Here is a 21,034-nt window from a genome sequence, read left to right as displayed (position 1 = left end):
TTAGACACCTTAGGTGAGAATGCGGGGCAAGCTGTACCCATTTTCCCCACGGGATGCGGGAATAGGTTTTTGGGGGGATTTAAATGCCCATATTTTTTAATCGCAAAAAGGAATTTTTCATTAATAAAACTAATATAAAATTTTTTTAAAATAAATAAGGAAATTTAATTTAGTCAGCTATATGCCCCAAAATTGCATCAGTTTGGGAAAAAGACGATTCATCCTTTTATCTAACAATCAAAATTTTTTTTTTTTTTTTTTTTTTACAAATTTACTTTTTAGTACCCAAGAGTGTATTCCCATGAAATGAAAAAATGAAATTGATATGCTGAGTATTTTCATGACATCCACCCATAAAGCCTTACCAACACTAATTTGTATTTTGATGATGTCACCAAAGCCCTCCTACTCTGTCTTAAGGCCCTGTTGTAGACAGCCTTCTGCAATATTCTGTCTCATTTTCATTCATTTACTAATTTCCCCATGGGGGTTTCCCTTTTTTTATTCCTTAAACCCCCCTTCTTTGTCTTTTTTCTGCAAAAACAAAGTTTTGTTAAAAATTTCAGAAAGATCTCAAAAAGATGTCGGCCCGTTCGCCTTCCCTGGATAACCGCCTACTGGGATGTATCCGGTTTCCCCATTTTTGGGATTTCCTTTGGTTTATTTTTTAGTTTCCTCTTTGGTTTATTTAAATTTCCCCCCTTTTGGTTTTTTATTTTATTTTTCCCCCCTTTGGTTTAGTCTTTTTTTCATTTTGGGAGTTGCCCCCCCTTTGGTTTTTTATTTTATTTTTCCCCTTTTGGGGTTGTGGGTCATTTCCAAAGGGGTTTTTTCAACAAAAAAGGGGTTTTATTATTTTGTAACAAAAAAAAGAAATAAGAAAAATTTTTCCCCCTGATTTCTTTAAAATTCACCCTCCCCTAAAAAAAATAATAAAAATAATAATAATAATAATAATAATAATAATAATAATAAAATAAAAGGGGTGTGGGTGGGGCTTCTTAAATATTTTTGAGAAAGCTTTTACAAAAGGTTTTAAAAAAGATGAAATTTTTAAAATTTCCCCAAATACGGAAAGGGGCAATTTAAAGGGTTTGGGGTGTTTTTTGCTGTTTTTTTTAATCCCAACCTCTGTTACATAGGTTAACTTATTAACCAGCCAACCCATTACTCGTAGGCATCTTGGTCACGGAAGTCAACCCGGGGAATGTGTGGACACCCATCTACCTTTCAGGGCCGGCTCTCCGGGCGGGGACTTTCTGACGCGCCTCCTGTGCTCCCAGCTAATGCGAGACGTGCAGGAGGGAGCTCAGCCACTAATCCACGCACTCAATTCTGCCTCTCTGCAAAGTGGAATCTATTTGAGGTTAGAATTAATATTCTAATGTGTATTTCAAACTCTGATAGAGGAGCATTTACTATTTAGGCACACTTGGGGCAGAGGCAAGGTAAAATGTATCACTATTCCCTCCAGGACATCAGAAAGTGAGTATAATATTTTCAAACCTTTAAAGTAAATGTTGAATTCCAGAGATGCCATTTATTCTTTTGCATGAACTGAACTGTAGCAATTGTTTAGCATAAGTAGATACATCCTTCAAACAAGAGAGAGAGAGAGAGAGGAAGAAAAAGGAAAGAGAAAGGAGAAAGAGAGAAAGAGGAAGGAATAAGAAAGGGGAAAGAAAAAGAGGGGAGTAAGAGGAAGGGGAAGAGAGAGAGAAAAGGAGAGAGGGGAAAAGAGAGAGAGAGAGGAGAGGGGAGAGAGAGGGGGAGGGAGAGAGAGAGAGAGGAGAGAGACAGAGACGGGAGACAGGGGAAGAGACAGAACAGAGACAGGACGAGACAGGGGAAAAGAGAAAGACAGGGAAGGGGGAAGAGAGAGAGAGAGAGAGCGGGGGAGAGAGAAAAGAAAAACAGGAGAGAGCGAAAGAGAGAGAGAGAGAGAGAGAGAGAAAAGAGGGGAGAGAGAGAAGAGAAAGGAGGGGAAGAGAGAGGGGAGAGAGAGAGAGAGAGAGAGAGAGAGACAGAGGAAGGGGAAGAGAGAGAGAGAGTAAGAGGAAGGGGAAGAGAGAGGAAAAAAGGAAAGAAAGAGAAGAGAAAAAGGAAGAAAAAAGAGAGAGGAGGGGTTAAAAAAGGAAAGAAAAAGAGAGAGAGAGTAGAGAGAGAAAAGAGAAAAAGAGAGAGAGACAGAAAGCAAGAGAGAGAGAGAGAGAGAGAGAGAAAAAAGGGAGGGAGAGAGAAAAAGAAGGGGGGAAGAGAGAGAGAGAGAAAAAAAGGGAGAGGAGAGAGGAAAGAAGGAAGATAGAGGGAGAGAAAAGGAGGGGGGAAGAGAGCAAAGAGGGAGAGAGAGGGGAGAGAGCGGGAGAGAAAAAGAGCGAGAGAGGGGGAGAGAAAGAGCGAGTGAGAGGGAGAGAAAGAGCGAGTGAGAGGAGAGAAAGGCGAGAGAGAGGGGGGAAAGAGCGAAGAAGGGGGGAGAAAAAAGACCCGGGGAGAGAGGGAGAAAAAAACGAGAGAGAGAGAGAGGGAGAGAAAGAGCGAGAGAGGGGAGAGAGGGAGAGAAAGAGCGAGAGAGGGGAGAGGGAGAAAAAGAGGAGGAGAGAGAAGGGGGAAGGGAGAGAGCGAGGGGGAAAAAGAGAGAGAGAGAGGGGAGGAGGGAGGAGAGAGAGGGGAGAGAGAGAGAGAGAGAGAGAGGAGAGAGAGAAAAAAAGGGGAAGAAGAAGGGGGAGTAAAAAGGGGGAAAAAGGGGGGTTTAAGAGGAAGAGAAAGAGAGAGTAAGAGGAAGAGAAAGAGAGAGTAAGAGGAAGGGGAAGAAAGAGAGAGAAAGGGGAAAGGGAAAAAGAGAGGGAAAGAGAGAGAGGGGAGGGAAAGGGAAGAGAGGGAAAGGGGAAGAGGGGAGAGAGAGAGAAGAGAGAGAAAAAAAGACGAGGAAGGGAAGGAGAGAGAGAGAGGAGAGAAAGAAAGAGGAAGAGAAAGAGAAAAAGAGAGAGAGAGAGGGAAAGGAAGGAGGGGGGAAAGAGAGGAGGAGAGAGAGGGAAAGAGGAGAGAGAGAAGGGAAAGAGAGAGAGAGAGAGAGAGGGGGAAAAAGAGGAGAGAGAGAGGGAAAGAGAGGGGAAGAGAGAGGGAAAGAGAGAGAGAGAGAGAGAGAGAAAAGGAGAGAGAGAGAGAGAGAGAGAGAGGGGAGAGGGGGAAAAGAGAGAGAGGGGAGAGGGGAAAAAGAGAGAGAGGGAGGGGGAGGGAAAAGAGAGGGGAGGAAAGAGAGAGAGAAGAGAGAGAGGGGGGGGAAAAAGAGAGAAGGGGAAAAGGGGAAAGAGAGAGAGAGGGAAAAGAGAGAGAGAGGGGAGGGAAAAAAGAGAGAGAGAGAGGGAAAGAAAAAGAGAGAGAGGGAAAGAGGAGAGAGAGGAGAGAGGGAAAGAGAGAGAGAGAGGGGGGGAAAGAGAGGGGAAGAGGGAGAGAAAAGAGAGAGAGAGAGGGAGGGGGAGAGGGGAAAGAAAAAGGAGAAGAGAAAGGGAAAAAAGAGAGAGAGAGGGAAAGAGAGAGAGAGGAGAGAGGGAAAGAGAGAGTGAGTGAGGAGTTTAGAGGGGGGAGGAGAGAGAGAGAGATAAGAGGGGGGAGAGAGGATGGAGGGGAGAGAGAGAGAGAGAGAGTGAGAGAGAGAGAGAGAGATAGAGGAAAAGAGAAAGAGAGAATGAAAGAGAGGGAGAGAAAGGGAAAGAGAGAGAAAAAGAGGGAGAGGGGAAAAAAGAAAAAAGATAGAGATGGGAGGGGAAAAAAAGAGAGGGGCAAAAAAAGATAAGGGGGGAAAGGGAGAGAGAGAGAAAAAGGGGGGGGGAGTAGGGAAAGGATGGGGGGAGAGAGAAAAGAGATAGAGGGGAGAGAGAGAGGAGAGAGAAAAAGAGTGAGAGAGATAGAGAGGGAGAGAGAAAAGAGAGAGAGAGAGGGGAGAGAGAGAGAGAGAGAGAGAAGAGAGAGGAGAGGGAGAGAGAGAGAGAGGGAGAGAGAGAGAGAAAAGGGGGGGGGAAAAAGATAGAAAAAAAAAAAGACGCTGTCGTGTCAGCAGTCTCTTTTTTGGAGTAAGGGAGAAAAAAATGAAAATTTTATGAAAAAAAGGAAGTGGTTAATAAATTTTTATCACTATATAATGGGAAAGAAGTATGTTATAGGGGTTTTTTCAGAGACTATAAATTTAATTTTTTAGCACTTTTGGGCCCTCTTACATGTTGGGAAAAAATATAGAAAAAAGATATATTAGAAAAAAAAAAAATTTTCACTTAAAAAAACTCAAATTTTCCCCCATTATTTTTAGTGAATCCCCAAAGTGGAAGGAAAAACAGGCTATGACCCGGCAGTTACAAAGGAGACTGTTGGGTGGTCAGTGAAGCTGACTGGGGGGAAAACCTGGCTGGAACCCCCCCAGGAGAATTTTTGATTTTTATTTAAGATGATGAAAGAATTTTACTTTTGATGAATTTCCATTATTTTTATTGTTTTTTTATTATTTTAAGGGATCAAATTGTTTTTAGTTTCTTTTTTGTCTAGGGTTTATGATACTATTGGTATTTAAGAGGGCCCTTTCATTTTTTGGCAAGGGTTTTAAAAAATTCAAAAATTTAACTTGGGCCATTATAAAATTTAAAAACAAAAATCAAAGAAGAGCTTGAATTAAAAATTTTTAGAAAAAGGGGAATTTTTTTAAAAATGAATCTCTGAATTTGATTGAAAAAGGGTTCAAATCCATAATATAAAAAAAGATAATTATGGAAATATATTACTAGCGTTTGGGATAAACCACAAAATTTAAATCCCAATTCTCACACTGGAGTTAGGCCCAAACAACCCGAAAGAGGATCATTGACATTGCATGCTGGGGGGTGGGTAAATGTAGAGGGTTGGGGTGGGCCCACCAAAGCAAAAGTGCTCCAAAAGATGGTTCAGAAATATGTGTTCAGTTTAAACCCAAAGAGTGTGCTCGTGCGAGATAAGCGGGTTGAATCACGGTATTTGTTGTGAGGGGGAGGAAACTGTTTGTTTTTTGGGGAGGCTTTCTCGGCATTTGACCGATCCCTGGAATTGGCCCCTTTTAGTGATGAATGATTAGGGAAACAGCCCCTTCAATACAAATGCCAAAAAATTCTTGGGTGATAATGAAAACAATGCGATATCACATTTACTTGCCAGTTAAGCCCGAAGATCTAGAAAATGCAAAACTGATTTTTTATTTCAGCCCAGAAGAGAAAAAGGGCCAGGGCCTTTGGTATAAGAACTTAGGTGTTTTGGGCCCCTATAAAGAGGGGAGTTTTTTCCCAAACAAGTTTCGCCTTTTTTCATGTTCGCCAGTCCCGTGAAGTGGCTGGTAAAAAAACCAAAACAAGGAAACACAAAGCAGCCTTGCTGAGATTAAGGCGATCAAGATGCATTGTTACAACAACCTGGGGCTTTACCATTTGCGCAACAGTCAGTATCGACTGGCCGTGGCAGCCACAGTGACGGTCCTTAATGAAGACCCTGACAACATCAAAGCCCTTTACCGGCGCTCTGTGGCAAACACTGAATTACAAAACTATGAAAAGGCTGAAGAAGACATTCAGGCAGCTCTTGTGCTTGACCCCAACAACACCCTCATCAAGAAGCAGATGGAAATTCTCAAGAAACGGCAAAAGATGCTTTCTCACAAGTATGCTGAGGCAATGAAAAAATATTTTGCCTAAAAGGAGGGTCCATATATGTTCACTAATTATAGAATTAAGAGCAAATCTTATCTCCATATTGCAAAGGTACATCACCACGCTAATGGAAAAATTTTTTTCAAATGCAAACATTAAGGGCCCAGCCGTACCCGTAGACGAATTAAGGAATTTTTTAAAATTAAAGGAAAATGTATTTACTTTTACCCTATAAATATGTGCTTAATGAGCCCCATGATCTCTCTCACGGTCTTATTTTTCAGTTCTATTTTAAAAAATTTCTCTGCAGTATATTTCAAGATGTCACAAGCATTATGATCATTACACTGTGGTTTGTTTTAATCCTTTTGGGTATTTCAGGTAATTTTGGACAATTTAGTAAGAGCTTATTTCTCTATACAGAAAAAGAATTGGCATTCTGACCATTTGTAAAATATTTTCTCATACCCCATGAATGAATGTTTTCTGAATATGACCAGATTATGTCTTGACTATTTATTTTATTTATTGAACATTTTTTGCCGTTTCAACATCTAAGGTCATTAGTTGGGCGGGGGATTCCAAAACCCATGGGGGGGGTTTAATGGGTTGAAGGGAGTTTGGTAAAATTATTTAATGAGGATTCAAGGTAATTAGCAGCATGTACAAAATATAGCAATAGTGTGGGGCTTGGGGGCAAAAGAAAGATTTTTGGTTCAAGACGATGTTTGTAGATTTTCAGAATGGTCGGTGTTCTAAACGAAAGACAACACGCATTATGGTAAAGTATTGTGGCAAAAAGGGTAAATAAGAGTTAACGATTTTGAGAAGTGGACAAAATAAGGGGATGAAGAGAAGGAAAAGGAAAGAGGGAGAAAAGATCCTGCAAAATTGGTTAGGCAAGGGGTCATGTCCAAGGCAGGGGTGATCCCAATTGGGTTCCACTCTCTGCCTCCTAAGCCCCCCCCCCACCCCATCCCCACACGTATGAGTAAGGGATTGGGGGGTATGGTAGATATTTCTTTTAAGTTGTTGAAAACTAAGGGGTGATTGCATTTTGAGACAGAAAATGAACTTTATAGTACCCCTATCTTAAGGCCCATCTACTCAATTGGTGGGCTTTGCCTACTCATCGAGCAAGGCCTCTCTTACACTAGGGGGTGCAGGTGTCCGGCAGGTCATCCATACATTCTCAGAAGCAAACAAACTACTAGGTCGATGGCCTCATCTGATGATTTTGCTCAACCATGGGACAGGCACTTCGCTGGTTTGCTTATCAGTATTTCCCAAACAATGGGCCTGTGTTAGGCAGTGCTTGATCATGTGGACAAGGCCTTATAAGAGTTTTGTAAATCTAATGTTTATAGTTTTAGCTCCTTGTAAAACTAATTATGGAGCACTAATGTGTGCTGAATAGCTCAGTGGCCCTAGGCACTTAAGCATTGATTTTGTATTTGGTTGTACATGTCTGCTGCCACAATTGATTGGGACTCAATTTATTTCTAGGACACATGGGAAGATGATGGCCTGTAGGATCTGTAGGTCAGGGCTGTCTCACTTCTTGTGTTCTTATGAACCATGACTTAAGGTTTGACTTTTTGTTGATACTGTAAGCAATACTAATTTATACAAATTATAGCTACAAACAAATGGCAAAATTTAGCTTAAGAGTTTCCATAACACCTGAAAAGCAAGATAATACTTTTTGGTTTATATTTCTTTAGAGAAATGTGATAAGGTATGCAAGCATCATCTTTTTTTCAACTAAATTCATCTGAAATAAATTAACTCGAGTTTCAAGTTGTCATATGGTTAGTGAAGCTTGTGTTAGTGAACAAAAAAATTTCATTTCAAATTTTTGATTAGAGGATTTGGTTCAACTTCTGACCAGTAGTAATTCCTGAGGTTTTTAACCCAATTCTGCTGGGAAAAATGCTGTGCTCTTTTTTTTTTTTTTTTTTTTGTGTGTGTGTGTGTGTGTGTGTGTGTGTGTGTGTGTGTGTGTGTGTGTGTGTGTGTGTGTGTGTGTGTGTGTGTGTGTGTGTGTGTGTGTGAAATGTTTTTGCACAGATGGCTTTGTTTAGCCACAAAGGAGTCAATTAGTATACTTTGTGATCTTACCTGATTTTACCTTTCCTTGAATTGGCAGTTTTTTTTTTTGTTTTTTTTTTTTATTATTAATGCTATGAACATTGAAGACTTAATAGACATTATAATTACTATAATGTTATAAACAATAGTAACAGCAAATAAGATAACGTTAAATATTTTCGTAAATTGAGGAAAATGGTGAACGGGTGAGAGAGAGTACTCATAATTGGTGACTTAGTACAAGTGTAGCCATCATTGTGTAAAATGAAAGTAAACTCAGTTGGCATGGCATGTACGTACATGCCATGCCTGTCAGCACTGGGATATTTGTGTATCCGTTTTATTAATGACATTTGTTATTCTTGAATATAATTCATATTATTTTGTTGTTACTACATAACTTTATTTACCACAGAGGTTTGTAATGTGTACTTTTGTAAGGATTACATTTACTTTCATACTTACTGCTGTTTGAGATGTTCTAAGAAATGTGTGTAACTTAATTGCAGATCAAGCTTTAGATAAATGCAGTTTCATAAGAAATTTTTAAAAATCTTAAACAGAAGTTGCTTAATAGAAGAAAAAAATAGCTACAGATGTAGAATCCCATATTAGATTCCTTTAACTTAGCAAATTTAGTACAGTAGTTTAAACTGTAGTTAAGTTGTGGAATATATTGTATTGTCTCACCCATGCGAGACTGAAAATCCATATTTCTAGTTCAGATCAAGAACACTGCCTTGCGTCTGAGATCTCTCCTGCTTCCACACCTTAGTACAAAATAAAGGAGGAACATGTCCAATAAAATTATGAGGAATGTAAAAAGACATTGAAAAGGGAAGTACAAGTCCATGGATTCCTAAGGAAAATGTGTGCTAAGATAAACTTAATTATTAGTCTAATGATAGTGATCCGATTTTATTTATTTATATTTATATTTATATTTATATTTATATTATATATATATATATATAAATATATATATATATATATATTATATATATATATATATATATATATATATATATATAATATATATATATATATATATATATATATATATATTATATAAAACAAATAGATGAAAATGACAGTGAATGAAGAAATGGTAAAGAATGAGGAAGGAGCGAATAGAAAACTTCAAATACAAGAATGAACTGCAGGACAGAATATGTCCGTCCACACCAATATTCATGCCACAAAGCATCTGTGTGTGTGGATTTAGCATTTACTGTAGCTTTTCGTGATCAAAAAGGTATCAGAAATGTAAATATATTTGCCATAGCAACAATTGGTTATTCAGTAGCTTATGCCTTTTCATGTGTTGCTTCCATGTGGCCTGTGTTGGGCAATACTTGGCTCTCATGTGTCATTTAAAGATTTTCAGGATGCGATTCCAGCACTGGAAAAACCTTGTAACTGCTGAATTATAGATGTGGCATTTGAAAAGTAATGGTTTTGGTAATGTGGATATCACATAGGATATGTATGCTGATATACCTTCATGTGTTATGTATAATGAAATTAAGGAATGAAATTTGAAGTATTGTCACAAAGATGTACATGTAAACTTGTAGACTGTTATGCAATGTTGCTGTTGCCTGCCATATAAAAATGGAGAAAACTACATATTTGTTGGTTTGACTTTATAACCTACATTAATCAAAAGCAAATATATCTGCCAAAAGAAAATCTGCATATATTTTATTCTTTAGTTGATAATATTTAAATAGATTTTTTCAATATTTATATTTCTATATGTATATTTATATTCATATTTCATTAAATACTTGTACTTGTCATTTACATAATGAATACTGTGGTAAGGGTCATTTCCAAGATATTTTCTTTTAAGAAATTGTGTATTATTATAGCATACAAACCCTTGGCCTTTTATCATTATGAATGTTTGTGCTTTCATACAAAAATTTTTAAAAAAATGACTTGGCCTCAACATATTGTTAAAAACAATGTTACAATTAACAAAGGTTTAGTTAAGAAACTGAAAAATAAAATGTTGAAATCCAACAACTAAGAAAGTGACAAAATATGAAATACTTCAAAATTGAAGATACTGGGAATGACAGCACAACACAAACACAGAAATAATGGCAGAAGATTCACACACCATGCTGACAAACAAAGGCAAACAGGCCATTACAACTGAAGTCACTGAGAGGTCCATTCCACCACAGGTTGGTGTTGAGTGTGGCACAGTACTCCTGACCCCCAGCATTGTCAGGCTGCCAAGGACCCCAGGCTGAGGGCTGGACAGGTCTTCCGTCGGGCCAGAACCAGGTTCCTTCCATTTCGGGACTGCGGGTTGCGCCGATCCGGACGTGAATCACACCTGCAGATGGGGAGGGGCAGAGAATGGAAGATAAATACTTGCAAATATTTACAAGCTTTGTGTACGAATAAACTAATGAGATGAGACTTAAGAGTATCAGTAAGAGAGTATTGGGGGCATTACCCACTTATAATCTTGTGTTTGGTGTGATCATTTTGTTGCTAGCTGTTACTGGCAAGTCACGCAAGAAGTTGAGACACAGGTGTTCTGTCTTGTTACCGAATTAATGTTACCAGTCTGTAAGGGGCACACGGGTGGAGGTATCTACTACACAGTAAATATTTCCTTAGTGCTTAGTTTCTGTATGCAGGGTGAATATAGTGGAAGAAAGTAATCATTTCCCGGACAGAAGGGGGAAGTCTAGCATCCTCCTTGTGGGACTCTTGCAGTCCTATACAAAGTATGGGGAAATTAAAGAACACAGAAAAGCTCTTCATTAGCTGCAAAGCCACCTATGTCACCGCTCGAGAGTAGATCTTTCTTCATTTCCCCTTTTTTCCGTCTTCCTCTGTCCTTCCCTCTTATTTCAACATCTTAGTTTGTCCTCCTCTCCCCTTCAACCAACCGTTTGTTAAAATGTGGTTACAGTCCCTAACATCCCCCTCCTCTTCCAGAATCACCTCGGATAATGCCCTTCTGCGATTTCCTCCCTCTTCTCCATCCCTCTTTACCGGCACATCTATCCTTTTCCTTTCGCCACTTCTCCCCACACTCACCCAACTGAAGCAAGACGTAGTTCCTTAGCGCCATCAGGTCGGAGGGCGAGGCCAAGCCTGCTCCCAGCTGGCCGCAGTACTCCATGGCCCCGGTGTAGTTGCGCCTCTCGTCCTCTCCCGAGACCATGACGCAATCGCCGGCTACCAAGTCAAACGGCTGGGGACACTGGCTCGATGGATCTGAGGTGGGTCGGGAGAGTCTATGAATGCTGAAAGAGTGAAGGTTTCTTTCGGAATGAGTTTCGTGGACAATACTGGTTTTAGAAATTGTAAACGAGCATTTTTTCTAGATAGTGTAATGAAACTGAAAACGTTTTTGGTATGCCATTTGCAGATGAATACTATTACAATGAGATTTATTACCCAGATGCAAGAATGCTTACCATCATCTTCCAAAGAAAATTCTACATTTTCCAAAGGTTGAAAATATGTGGTCGTCTCCTCAGACATCGTGGTGTACTCCAAGGGTGGTACTGTTTGAAGCGATACTGCAGGGACTGGAGGCTCTGTGTTGTGCAAAATGTTTGCAATGGTGGTGGGAATGTCTAGTGCTGCAGCACTGATGGTATTGGGTGGCTCAATCTCGTCGGGAGGAAGAACAAAAGAGGAATTTCCAACAGGAACATAGGGACATCTAGATTCAGGTACAACACACAAATTGAGTTCGGAGTAGTCCACGACGCAACCAGTGTTGGTCTCGGCCAGAACACAAAGGCCGTAGCCGTTGTGAGCTGTCGGATCCCACGTGTAGCCCAAGGGACACTCGTGCTTCACATGCCGGAATCCGTAGGGCATGGCAACACACTCATGGTATATACGGCAGCTGAAGGTATCCCCAAACCGACCCTCTCTCTGGCAGGAGAACTCCTGCTTGGTCCAAGTGCAAGGGTCCTCGCACTCCCCTGTGACTTGATTGAACATGAGCTCACCGAGGGCGCTGTCATTGTGGCACCTGAAAGCCTTCTGCACCCATCCTGTCAGGGTGAGGATGCAGACGTAGTACCTTCTGCAGTCGGGAATATACGAGAAGATGCCCATGTACCTGCACCTCGGCAAGCCTGAACGCGTGTTACACTGAATTTCGTCCTCTATAAAGATCATCTCGTTAGGGCACTGGAAGATGTCGTATGCAGCCTGTACGTCCTCGCAGTAGTAGAATTTCCGATCATCGTATAGATCGACGTGAAACGTGTGCTTTGTGTGACAAAAACATTGCTGAGGATGTTCTGGGTAGCACACACCACCCCCAAACGTCTGTCTGCTGTCACATCTGGTCATGTTTTCGCAGGTGTAAGGAAATGCACTTTCATCAATGCAGTTCACAAGAGTTTTGCAATCTGCACAGTAAAATCCATTTGGTTTTCCTTCACATATGAATCCGAGGCTGTGGTCTTCACCGACATAACGAAATTGAGGTAACACTCGTTGCTGGCAGCTAATGTCCTATTCGGGGGAGAGGACATTTCGTAAGAGGATTGTAAAGATGGATGGGGCGTGGTACACCTACCCTAAAGAAGCTTTTGCAAGCTATGGTTTGTCCCCTAAATACCAAAATTGATGGTCAAGACGTTGTCAAAATGATCTACAATACTGAAGCGTTTATCAAGCTATTTTGCATAACTTGTCGATTGTGCCACTAGGGAAGAGGGGTATACCCATTCCTAGTTATTTTAGCAATTGCCAAATAGGTTTCATCATTGTCTGTGATAATCTGAACTGTCCTTTCAATTTTGTGCACGGTTCCCTCCACTTCCAGGTAACCCTCATCATAAATATATATGTGAACCGGTACTTTCAGTTCCTGTAACCGAGACTCTTACCAATGGGATAATCACGTCAAGATACAAAAATAACTAGAAACTTATCCTTTGGCAATGCTGAGTGGTCATTTTGGGAGAGGAGGGAGCGGTGTTCACTCAACTTGTCCTTCTCCCTCTCCGCTACTCAGTTCACGTAGCTCTAAGGTCAATTTGTCAAGTTCTATATATATTAAAAATAAAAATAGAACATGAAAAAAGATAACTATGACGAAGACCTTTCAGTATGGTCTCTTCAGGATATGCCCGGACGATTTTTTTTTACTTGTTCAGCACAAATTCTCAAAGGTTTGTCATCACGACAACACTTGCCCTATATTACTTTAGTCATTATCATTTTACTTTTTTAACGCAATTGACCAGTTTGACCTCAATCTCAAGTCTGTGTACATGTCATGTTCCCTACACCGAAGTCTGGCGAGTTTGTCTCGATGCTTCGACAGGCAACTACTCATTTAGCGAAACATAAATGACATTTGCCTTGCCGTTTAAAACCTTAAAATAAATATTACAAAGAAAATCGCCACCACAAAATATGGCGAAGTATCGTTTCTTAGACGTTAAGTCGGTTCAAGAGGCGCGCGCGCTCGCTCGCTCACTTACCTCCTCACTTGGTTCTAAACAAGCCATTTTCTCGGGGTCATACATAGCTCCATGACATGACCCTTTGTGTGGGATCAGCTGTCCGTCGCTATCAGGAATGCAGTCGATGTAGTCGTTACAGTTTTCTGGATCTTCCCAACGTCCTTCTGCGGTGCACAGCGATCTTGCGAGGAGAGAATGGGAAAGGGAAAAAAATGGGGGGGCAAGGGAGGAAGGAAAAAATGGGATGGGGGGCCAACGGAAGAAGGGGAAAAAATGGGATGGGGGGCCAACGGAAGGGAAAAAAATGGGCAAGGGAGGAAGGGAAAAAAAATGGGCAAGGGAGGAAGGGAAAAAATGGGCAACGGAGGAAGGAAAAAAATGGGCAACGGAGGAAGGAAAAAAATGGGCAACGGAGGAAGGAAAAAAATGGGCAACGGCAGGCGAGAGTTAACCTGTGTGGACTGCTTCACATTCTTGCAGAAGCGCTTTTGAATGATTACTTGCCTGACATTACTTGAATTTGAAATTTGTAATAAAGTGCTTCTACTCTGAATCTCTTAAAAGAATAGAGTCTACCACACTATGTTATGGACAGCAGCCTGAGCAAGCCCGTAAGTAAAATCTTGAACACGTGCCTTTTAGCTGTGATCACATTTATCCTACAATTTACTATTACTATTAGTATTACTACTAATATCATTACTCTTAATGTTACTATCATCATCAGCCGCCGTATCATTACTATTAATAATTATATTGCACCCATGTAAATATCCCTGTTACTATCATCACAAAAAGTAATAAAAATAATTTTAGTTCATCCAGCTTACATTTCAAAACGCTTACCCATGTCCTAGGCAACAACATCGCCATGTCCTAGGCAACAACATCGCCATGTCCTAGGCAACAACATCGCCATGTCCTAGGCAACAACATCGCCATGTCCTAGGCAACAACATCGCCATGTCCTAGGCAACAAACATCGCCATGTCCTAGGCAACAACATCGCCATGTCCTAGGCAACAACATCGCCATGTCCTAGGCAACAACATCGCCATGACCTAGGCAACAACATCGCCATGTCCTAGGCAACAACATCGCCATGTCCTAGGCAACAACATCGCATGTCCTAGGCAACAACATCGCCATGTCCTAGGCAACAACATCGCCATGTCCTAGGCAACAACATCGCCATGTCCTAGGCAACATCACCATGGGACAGTGATCATTCTAGGACGTTAGCTGAGGGAGGGGGGGGGGTGATATTGCTAGCGAAGAAATACACTATCAGAAAAAAAAATCAATTCATCCTTTCTATCTCCGCATTGAAGGTTAGGATGAGTCGAGGGCGGCTGGGGACAGCACACACGGCAAACAAGGGCAAGCAGCTACGCAGATCTGCAGTTTAGCTCGTTCGCTTGTTAATAGTGATTTGAAAAGTTCCTTTGGAGCCGAGGACGAGCGATGTCATGTGTTATACGCGACAATCATGCACGGTGTGTTAGTGTACACACATACATATACATATACGTATATACATGTACACACACACACACACACACACAACACACACACACACACACACACACAAAACACACACACACACAAAACACACACACACACACAACACACACACACACACATATATACACACACACACACACAACATATATATATATATACACACACACACACATATATACACATAACACACACACACATATATACACATACACACACACACACACACACACACATATATACACATACACACACATACATATATACACACACACACATACATATACACACACACACACATACATATATACACACACACACATACATATATACACACACACACATACATATATACACACACACACATACATATATACACACACACACATACATATATACACACACACACATACATATATACTGATCTACATATACACAGACAAAAATATATAAAGAAACTACGACTTGTAACTGCAGAAATAGTACCATCTATTTCCACCTATAAATCGATAGTATGGCTACTTTATACTATTTACAGTAGGAGGCTTAAAAATAAAACTGATCACTACAAGTTTTCTCAAGGAATTGTTTTGTTGTTCTGCCCCGACGGAGCATTGGCCATCAGTGGGCGAATGAGGAAGAAATACTAATATTTAAGTTGAATTTGCGTGTTTATTACAGTAATAACATAGCCTTTCCCAGATGGCGCTCACGAATTATTATTATTATTATTATTATATACATTTTTTTTAGTTTTCAGAAAGAGATACAAGAGAAATAAAGTAAACTATACTATAAAAGCGGGGCTCCTTACCTGTGCGTGGGTAACGGCAGGGCGTATACAGCCATCTGTTGAGAGAAAGGACTTGGGAGTTGCACGTGTTGAGAACGTATTATGGTTTGGTTTGGGCGAGTGACAATGTGGGGGGAGGGGGGCCATAAATGAGGGTAAATAATCAGAACACCGTCGCATGATTCATCACGAAGATATTGGTATGGGTTTAGTCACCTCCCTCCCTTCCTCCCCCACCTCCCCAACGCTCTCAACCAAATATAGAAACTATGCCGCGACCCCCCCCAGACACCAATACCCACAACCTTAACTATGATAGCATGAGAAGGCATAAAAGTTACCAGGGAAATATGAATACAGAGAACTAGTCCATATATAGTCAAATGTAGTCAATTCCCTCGGTTAGGAACAAAGATTCCACACAGACCAGCCTTGGAATCTGGCGTTCCCGCATGTTGGTCGTACTCTTTACCCTGCTGTGAATACTGGAGGATTCTTTGTCTTCCAGGGATGGGGGTGACAGTGTCCCAGGAGGCGAGTAGCAGGGGGCAATATAGTGACCTTTGTGTGGATTCAGATTTTTTTCTGTTTATTACCATCATAGTGACCTATCTCGTGTATCATATTTTACCTCTTATTTTCCCAAATACATTTCCCCCCCATTTCCAACTGGTACACACCTATGGTGCAAGGACTTTTTTCTGGTAATACATGCTTAGTTTCCAATATTCAGTGAATGGAATGCTCTTGTTTGTAATGAAGCCTGTAAACTAGTGATATTTCACAAATATTTTTACCAACAATATCGGCCATTAAAACTGTAAAGTCTGGAAACTTTACAATGTTTTAATCAATGTCAACAGTATTGCTTGAAATGTGTGGGGTTATCCTTAAACAAAAATCGGAAATGGTATAACCCATCCAAACCTCGACATTTAATCTTAAATTATTTTTTGACAAAAAATTTGTAAAGAGTTTTCGTTGAATCCGTTAAGTCGGGGAAAACATTTTGAGAAGTTAAAATACGATTCACACACGTCTATAATGTAAATCGGTTTTCTCACCTGATAAATTGTCTTTGCGCGGCATCCTTATGGAATTTATGAATGTCAAATTGGTTATAGGATTATTTATGCTAACGACTTTTAAGGGGTTGGAATGTACACTCGGGTCACTTGGTGTTATCCCCTTAAAGCGATAATAGACACTAGCGACCACTAGCTAATAAGATTTGTATTGATCACATAAGAAGGTAGACCCAAGTTGAAATTCAAATAAATTCCGTCATGGCTAGGCTGTGTAAAAGATGCTGTTTCACCTTTAACATGCAAAATATGGCAAAGAAAAAGAGCACTGGATAGTAATCACATTTCCCAACAGCGACGAAGATTGACGAAATCCAGGCTTGTCATTGCTGATTTATTGGTCATGGTAAGAAATTATCGGTGCTAGATCCAGATATCTGCCCGGGCTTTGTCCTGCCAGAACATACGAGGTGAACATTTTTCAGACCAAGCGGAGGTAGGGGGCAGCCCTACTGAAAGGGGGATTAGGAAGAGAAGCTCCATTTGCTATAACTAAAATACTGAAAGTTTACTTCCATCATTCACTTTCACCCAGCAATTTCTCTAATAGGCGTCATTTCCAAATTTACCATATATATATTTATACATGCACACACACACACACACACACACACACACACACACACACACACACACACACACACATATATATATATATATCATCAATAACGGTATGCTCATGTTTGAGCAGCCGTGGACCTCTCCATCATCCTTCGCCACTAAACTCGATCTTACGCTTTTCTTTCCGCTTGTACCATCGACAGCCAGCAAATATCTTTGATATTGTCGCTCAGTCTTGTCTTCGGTTTGCCTCTTCCTCGGTCTATCACCATCCCTGTCGCAGTTTCTCATACTTTTACTTCTCATACGACTAAATTTATTTCTTTGTCGATGTCCACAGTCCGTCTTTACATTTTTTTTCTCAGCACTTCATCATTCTCTCTTCTCTGCATTAATACGCAGTACTCGTCTTAACACCACATTTCAAAACATTGATCTTTTCTTGTCTACACTTCAACACCCAAAACTCAAACCATATGATGCATTGGGAAACTAATGAGTTCATAACCTCAGTTGGTCCATAAGGAATGCTTTTTTCTTTCCAAAATGTTATTGAGAGCAAAATTTTGGCGCTTTGGCAATGGTAATTTCTTTTTTTTTATCTCCGGAAAACATCATATGTATTTTTAAAACAGCTCCAAAATAAATTTTAACTCTCACATTTTCCCAATATTCCCCTTTATTGTGCATGTTCATCTTTTTCATTTCCGGTTATCTTTTAATCTTCCATTCTTATTTTTCTTGGGATTTTAAAAAACAAGCCAGCCTTTTTCGCTTGCTTCTTAACTTTATCTAGTATTTTTTTTGTTCAGTGATACTGCTGGCAATCAAAACTATATCATCGGCGTACCTCAGATTTGATATTTTGTATCCTCAACATCCACAGTTCCTTCAAATTCTCCAGAGCACCTCTCATAATTGTTTCAGAATATATATTAAAGAGGTGCGGAGAGCAGAATGCAACCCTGTGCGTTACTCCTTGTTTGACTCGAACCATTCTGTTAACCCATAAGTGGTTCTTACAGCTGCTTGTTGTTGGTCATACAAGGCTTTTATTAATTGGATGATGTGTTTTGGAAACTTCATATCGTACATGTTATTCCAGAGGAATATCGTGATCAACAGTATCAAAAGCTTTCACATAATCGATGAAACACAGGTATAGGTCTTTTGATGTTCTCTGTTTTTTCTCTATGATCAATTTTAAATTTAGAATCTGGTTTCTGTACCTTTTCAGGGCGAAAACCCGCTTGTTCGTCTGCAATTTCCTCTCTTAACTTCAACTTCATTCTTTCAGCAATAATTTTCAACAAAATTTTGCTGCTGTGACTTAAGGCAATTGTCCTATTATTGTTGCATTGGAGTGCGTCACCTTTTTTAGGTAATGGGAGTAAAGACTGATTTTACCCAGTCTTCTGGCCATTTTCTTTCATTCCATATTTTTTTACAGAGTTTGTAGAAGTATTCAACACTTTCGCCAGCATTCTTAATTAGTTCTGCTGTTATTTCATCATATTCCGGGGCTCTTGTTATTCTTTACTTCTTTTATGGCTTTTATAACTTCGTCCAGCGGTGGCGGTGGTTCATCCTCGCTGTCATTGAGTCTAATTAATGTTGTTGTTAGATCTTTATTCTTTTTGTATAAGTTGGAACAATATTGATTCCATCTATCTTTGACTTCTTTTCCATCACATAAAACAAGTCCATCTTGGTAGAGTTCTTTAGTTGTCTTATTGATAGAACAGTTTTCAATTCTCTGGCAATGTTCATTTAAATATTTTCCTTATCTTGTCGCAATAATCTTTGAATTTTTGTATTTTGTTTTTTGTAAATTACTTTTTCAACTGGATTATTGATACCTTTTTATTTTAGGCATCTTCTTGTTTCAATTTCACTTAGTGTTTTTTCAGATATCCAGGGGGAATTTGTCTTTCTTTTTGGCGATAGTTTCTTAAGCAGTGCTCAGCAGGAGTTTTCCTTCTTCCCACAACTCATTTGGTGTTTTATCATCTTCACATTGACTATTTCAGATTTGTTTGACACTGCAATTCTGTAATTGTTATCAAGAGTTTTGTAGTCAAGCTTTAGAGGTGGTGTTGGACGTTCCATCTTTTTGAGTCTTATTTTAAAGTCGATAGTTAGTAGTTGGTGGTCACTGTTGCAGTCGGCACCAGGTCTTGTTTTGGCATTTTTTATGCAACTCTTCCATTTTTGGTTCAGCACAATGTAGTCAATTTGGTTGCGTGTTCTTTTGTCTGGTGAAAACCACGTGTACAAGTGTCTTGGGTGGTGTTGGAACAATGTATTGGCTATAATTAAATTATTTGTACTACAGAATTTCAATAAAATTTTTTTCCCTTTTTCATTATTCTCAAGGGCCAAAATTTTCCCACAGGGATTATTTTTCCTATTTTGGGCGTTGAGGTTCTCCCATGATTTTTTTTACATCTCTGTTAGGGTTGTGCTAAAGTTCTGGAAAGAGAGTTATAAAAAATGCCTTTCTCTCATTTGAATTTTGGTGGTGCGTGCATTGTATAATACAAATTTATGAGGTTTTGCTTGTATTTGACTTTTAAAATGCGATCATTTTTTGGCTGTACCCAATTAGTGCATTGCAGTTTTTTCGGAGAATCTGCAACTCCGTGACATAATTCCTTTTCTTTTCCAGAAAAAAAAACTTAGTTTTGAAACTTCCATTACTTTTCAAATTGGGTCTCACTTATTCCTAGTATTTGAATGTTGTATCTATCCATTTCGTTACAGACAGTATGTAATTTACTCATCTCTTTCATTTTCCTTACGTTCCACGTTCCGATTTTTAATGTGTTTTTTAATTGGACATGTTTTCTTTATCTTCTTTGTTTCCCCAGATGCATGTTTTAACATTGTCAGCATGGTTGCCCACTGACTAACGCGCCCCTTGATAACCCACACGCGAGGGGCGATTTTTGGTATGGGAAAATTTTCGTTTCTGTATTTAATCATTGGTGTAGAGGTTTGTCAAAGGGGAAAATAAAAGTTGAGTGGAATCCCCAGGCTCCTTCTCAACTTTGCAGGTCTCCAACTAATTAGGAGGAACTATCTCTGCCGCTTTTAAAACAGTTACACTGTAATACGCCAGACATATTATTTGGTGAAGCCAGTAATCACTGAAGGTACTGTAACAATACTGAAGTGAATTAGCAATGCTAGCTATATGAAATTATTTCAACTATCACACTGAATTCAACATTTAATATGTGACAGAATGTACTCATTAACCCAATCACCCCGGATTTATGTTCTGTCCCTTGTAGGTTTTTGTGAATTTTGTTACATACAGATGGCTCCACATGTGCTCAGCCTCCAAGGAGTCTTTTCAGTAGGCCCTACTGACTGATCTTGATTTCCCCATTTGAAATTTGGGGGGAAAATGCGTTTTTCCTTTTAATACAATTGATATCAATATTTTTATTATTGTTATTGATGTTATGATTATTTAAAGTATTTTTAAAATCTTGTTAAAATTTAAGCAATGAAATAATGCAAAAGATCCTTTCCAAAAGTCAAGGAAAAGGGTAAACAGGGGGAGGAAAGGAGGATAAAAAAGTGACCCCTTTATGACTAAGCACTTGTAGAGCCATCTATGTGGAATACAAAAAAAACCTGTGTTACAGTGGGCAGGGATTTTCTTGCCAAAAGTGGGGATTGGGTTTTAAAGAAAGGTGAAGTGAAAAAAAATATCGCCAAACTTTTTTGCAAGCAAATCTTCTCGGGGCAAAAAAATCGAACGGAGGTACATGCAACTTGAAAGTTTGACTTCATCGACGAGGGGACCCATACCCAAAAAAGCCGTACAAGACTGAAAGGAAAAGA

The 21,034-nt window shown here is 39.6% G+C and overlaps 2 protein-coding genes across 5 annotated transcripts in view; one reads left to right on the top strand and one right to left on the bottom strand.

Annotated features, from left to right (window-relative positions):
- Positions 1-5,814, top strand: part of LOC119577996 (peptidyl-prolyl cis-trans isomerase FKBP62-like) — a 6,868-nt gene extending 1,054 nt beyond the window's left edge. Inside the window, exon 2 of the mRNA XM_037925698.1 lies at positions 5,394-5,814. Within this exon, the coding sequence (XP_037781626.1) occupies positions 5,394-5,705 (312 nt within the window). The 3' untranslated portion in view covers positions 5,706-5,814. The remainder of the gene's footprint in view (positions 1-5,393) is intronic.
- A 3,436-nt stretch (positions 5,815-9,250) lies between these two features.
- The window catches only part of LOC119577995, a 39,004-nt gene continuing 27,220 nt past the window's right edge, over positions 9,251-21,034 (bottom strand). The window contains exons 2-6 of one of the 4 annotated variants that reach the window (XM_037925697.1): positions 15,555-15,589; positions 13,238-13,400; positions 11,201-12,260; positions 10,818-10,997; positions 9,251-10,101 (exon numbers count right to left, since the gene is read on the bottom strand). In XM_037925697.1, the coding sequence (XP_037781625.1) occupies positions 9,872-10,101; positions 10,818-10,997; positions 11,201-12,260; positions 13,238-13,400; positions 15,555-15,589 (1,668 nt within the window). In that variant the 3' untranslated portion in view covers positions 9,251-9,871. Of the gene's footprint in view, positions 10,102-10,817; positions 11,027-11,200; positions 12,261-13,237; positions 13,401-15,554; positions 15,590-21,034 lie in introns of all 4 variants that reach the window. The other 3 variants (XR_005229174.1, XM_037925696.1, XR_005229173.1) reach the window with 3 other exon arrangements.

Source organism: Penaeus monodon, chromosome 10 (assembly GCF_015228065.2).
Source record: "Penaeus monodon isolate SGIC_2016 chromosome 10, NSTDA_Pmon_1, whole genome shotgun sequence".
Classification (NCBI taxonomy): Eukaryota; Metazoa; Arthropoda; class Malacostraca; order Decapoda; family Penaeidae; genus Penaeus; species Penaeus monodon.
This window is presented reverse-complemented; position numbering and strand designations above follow the sequence as displayed.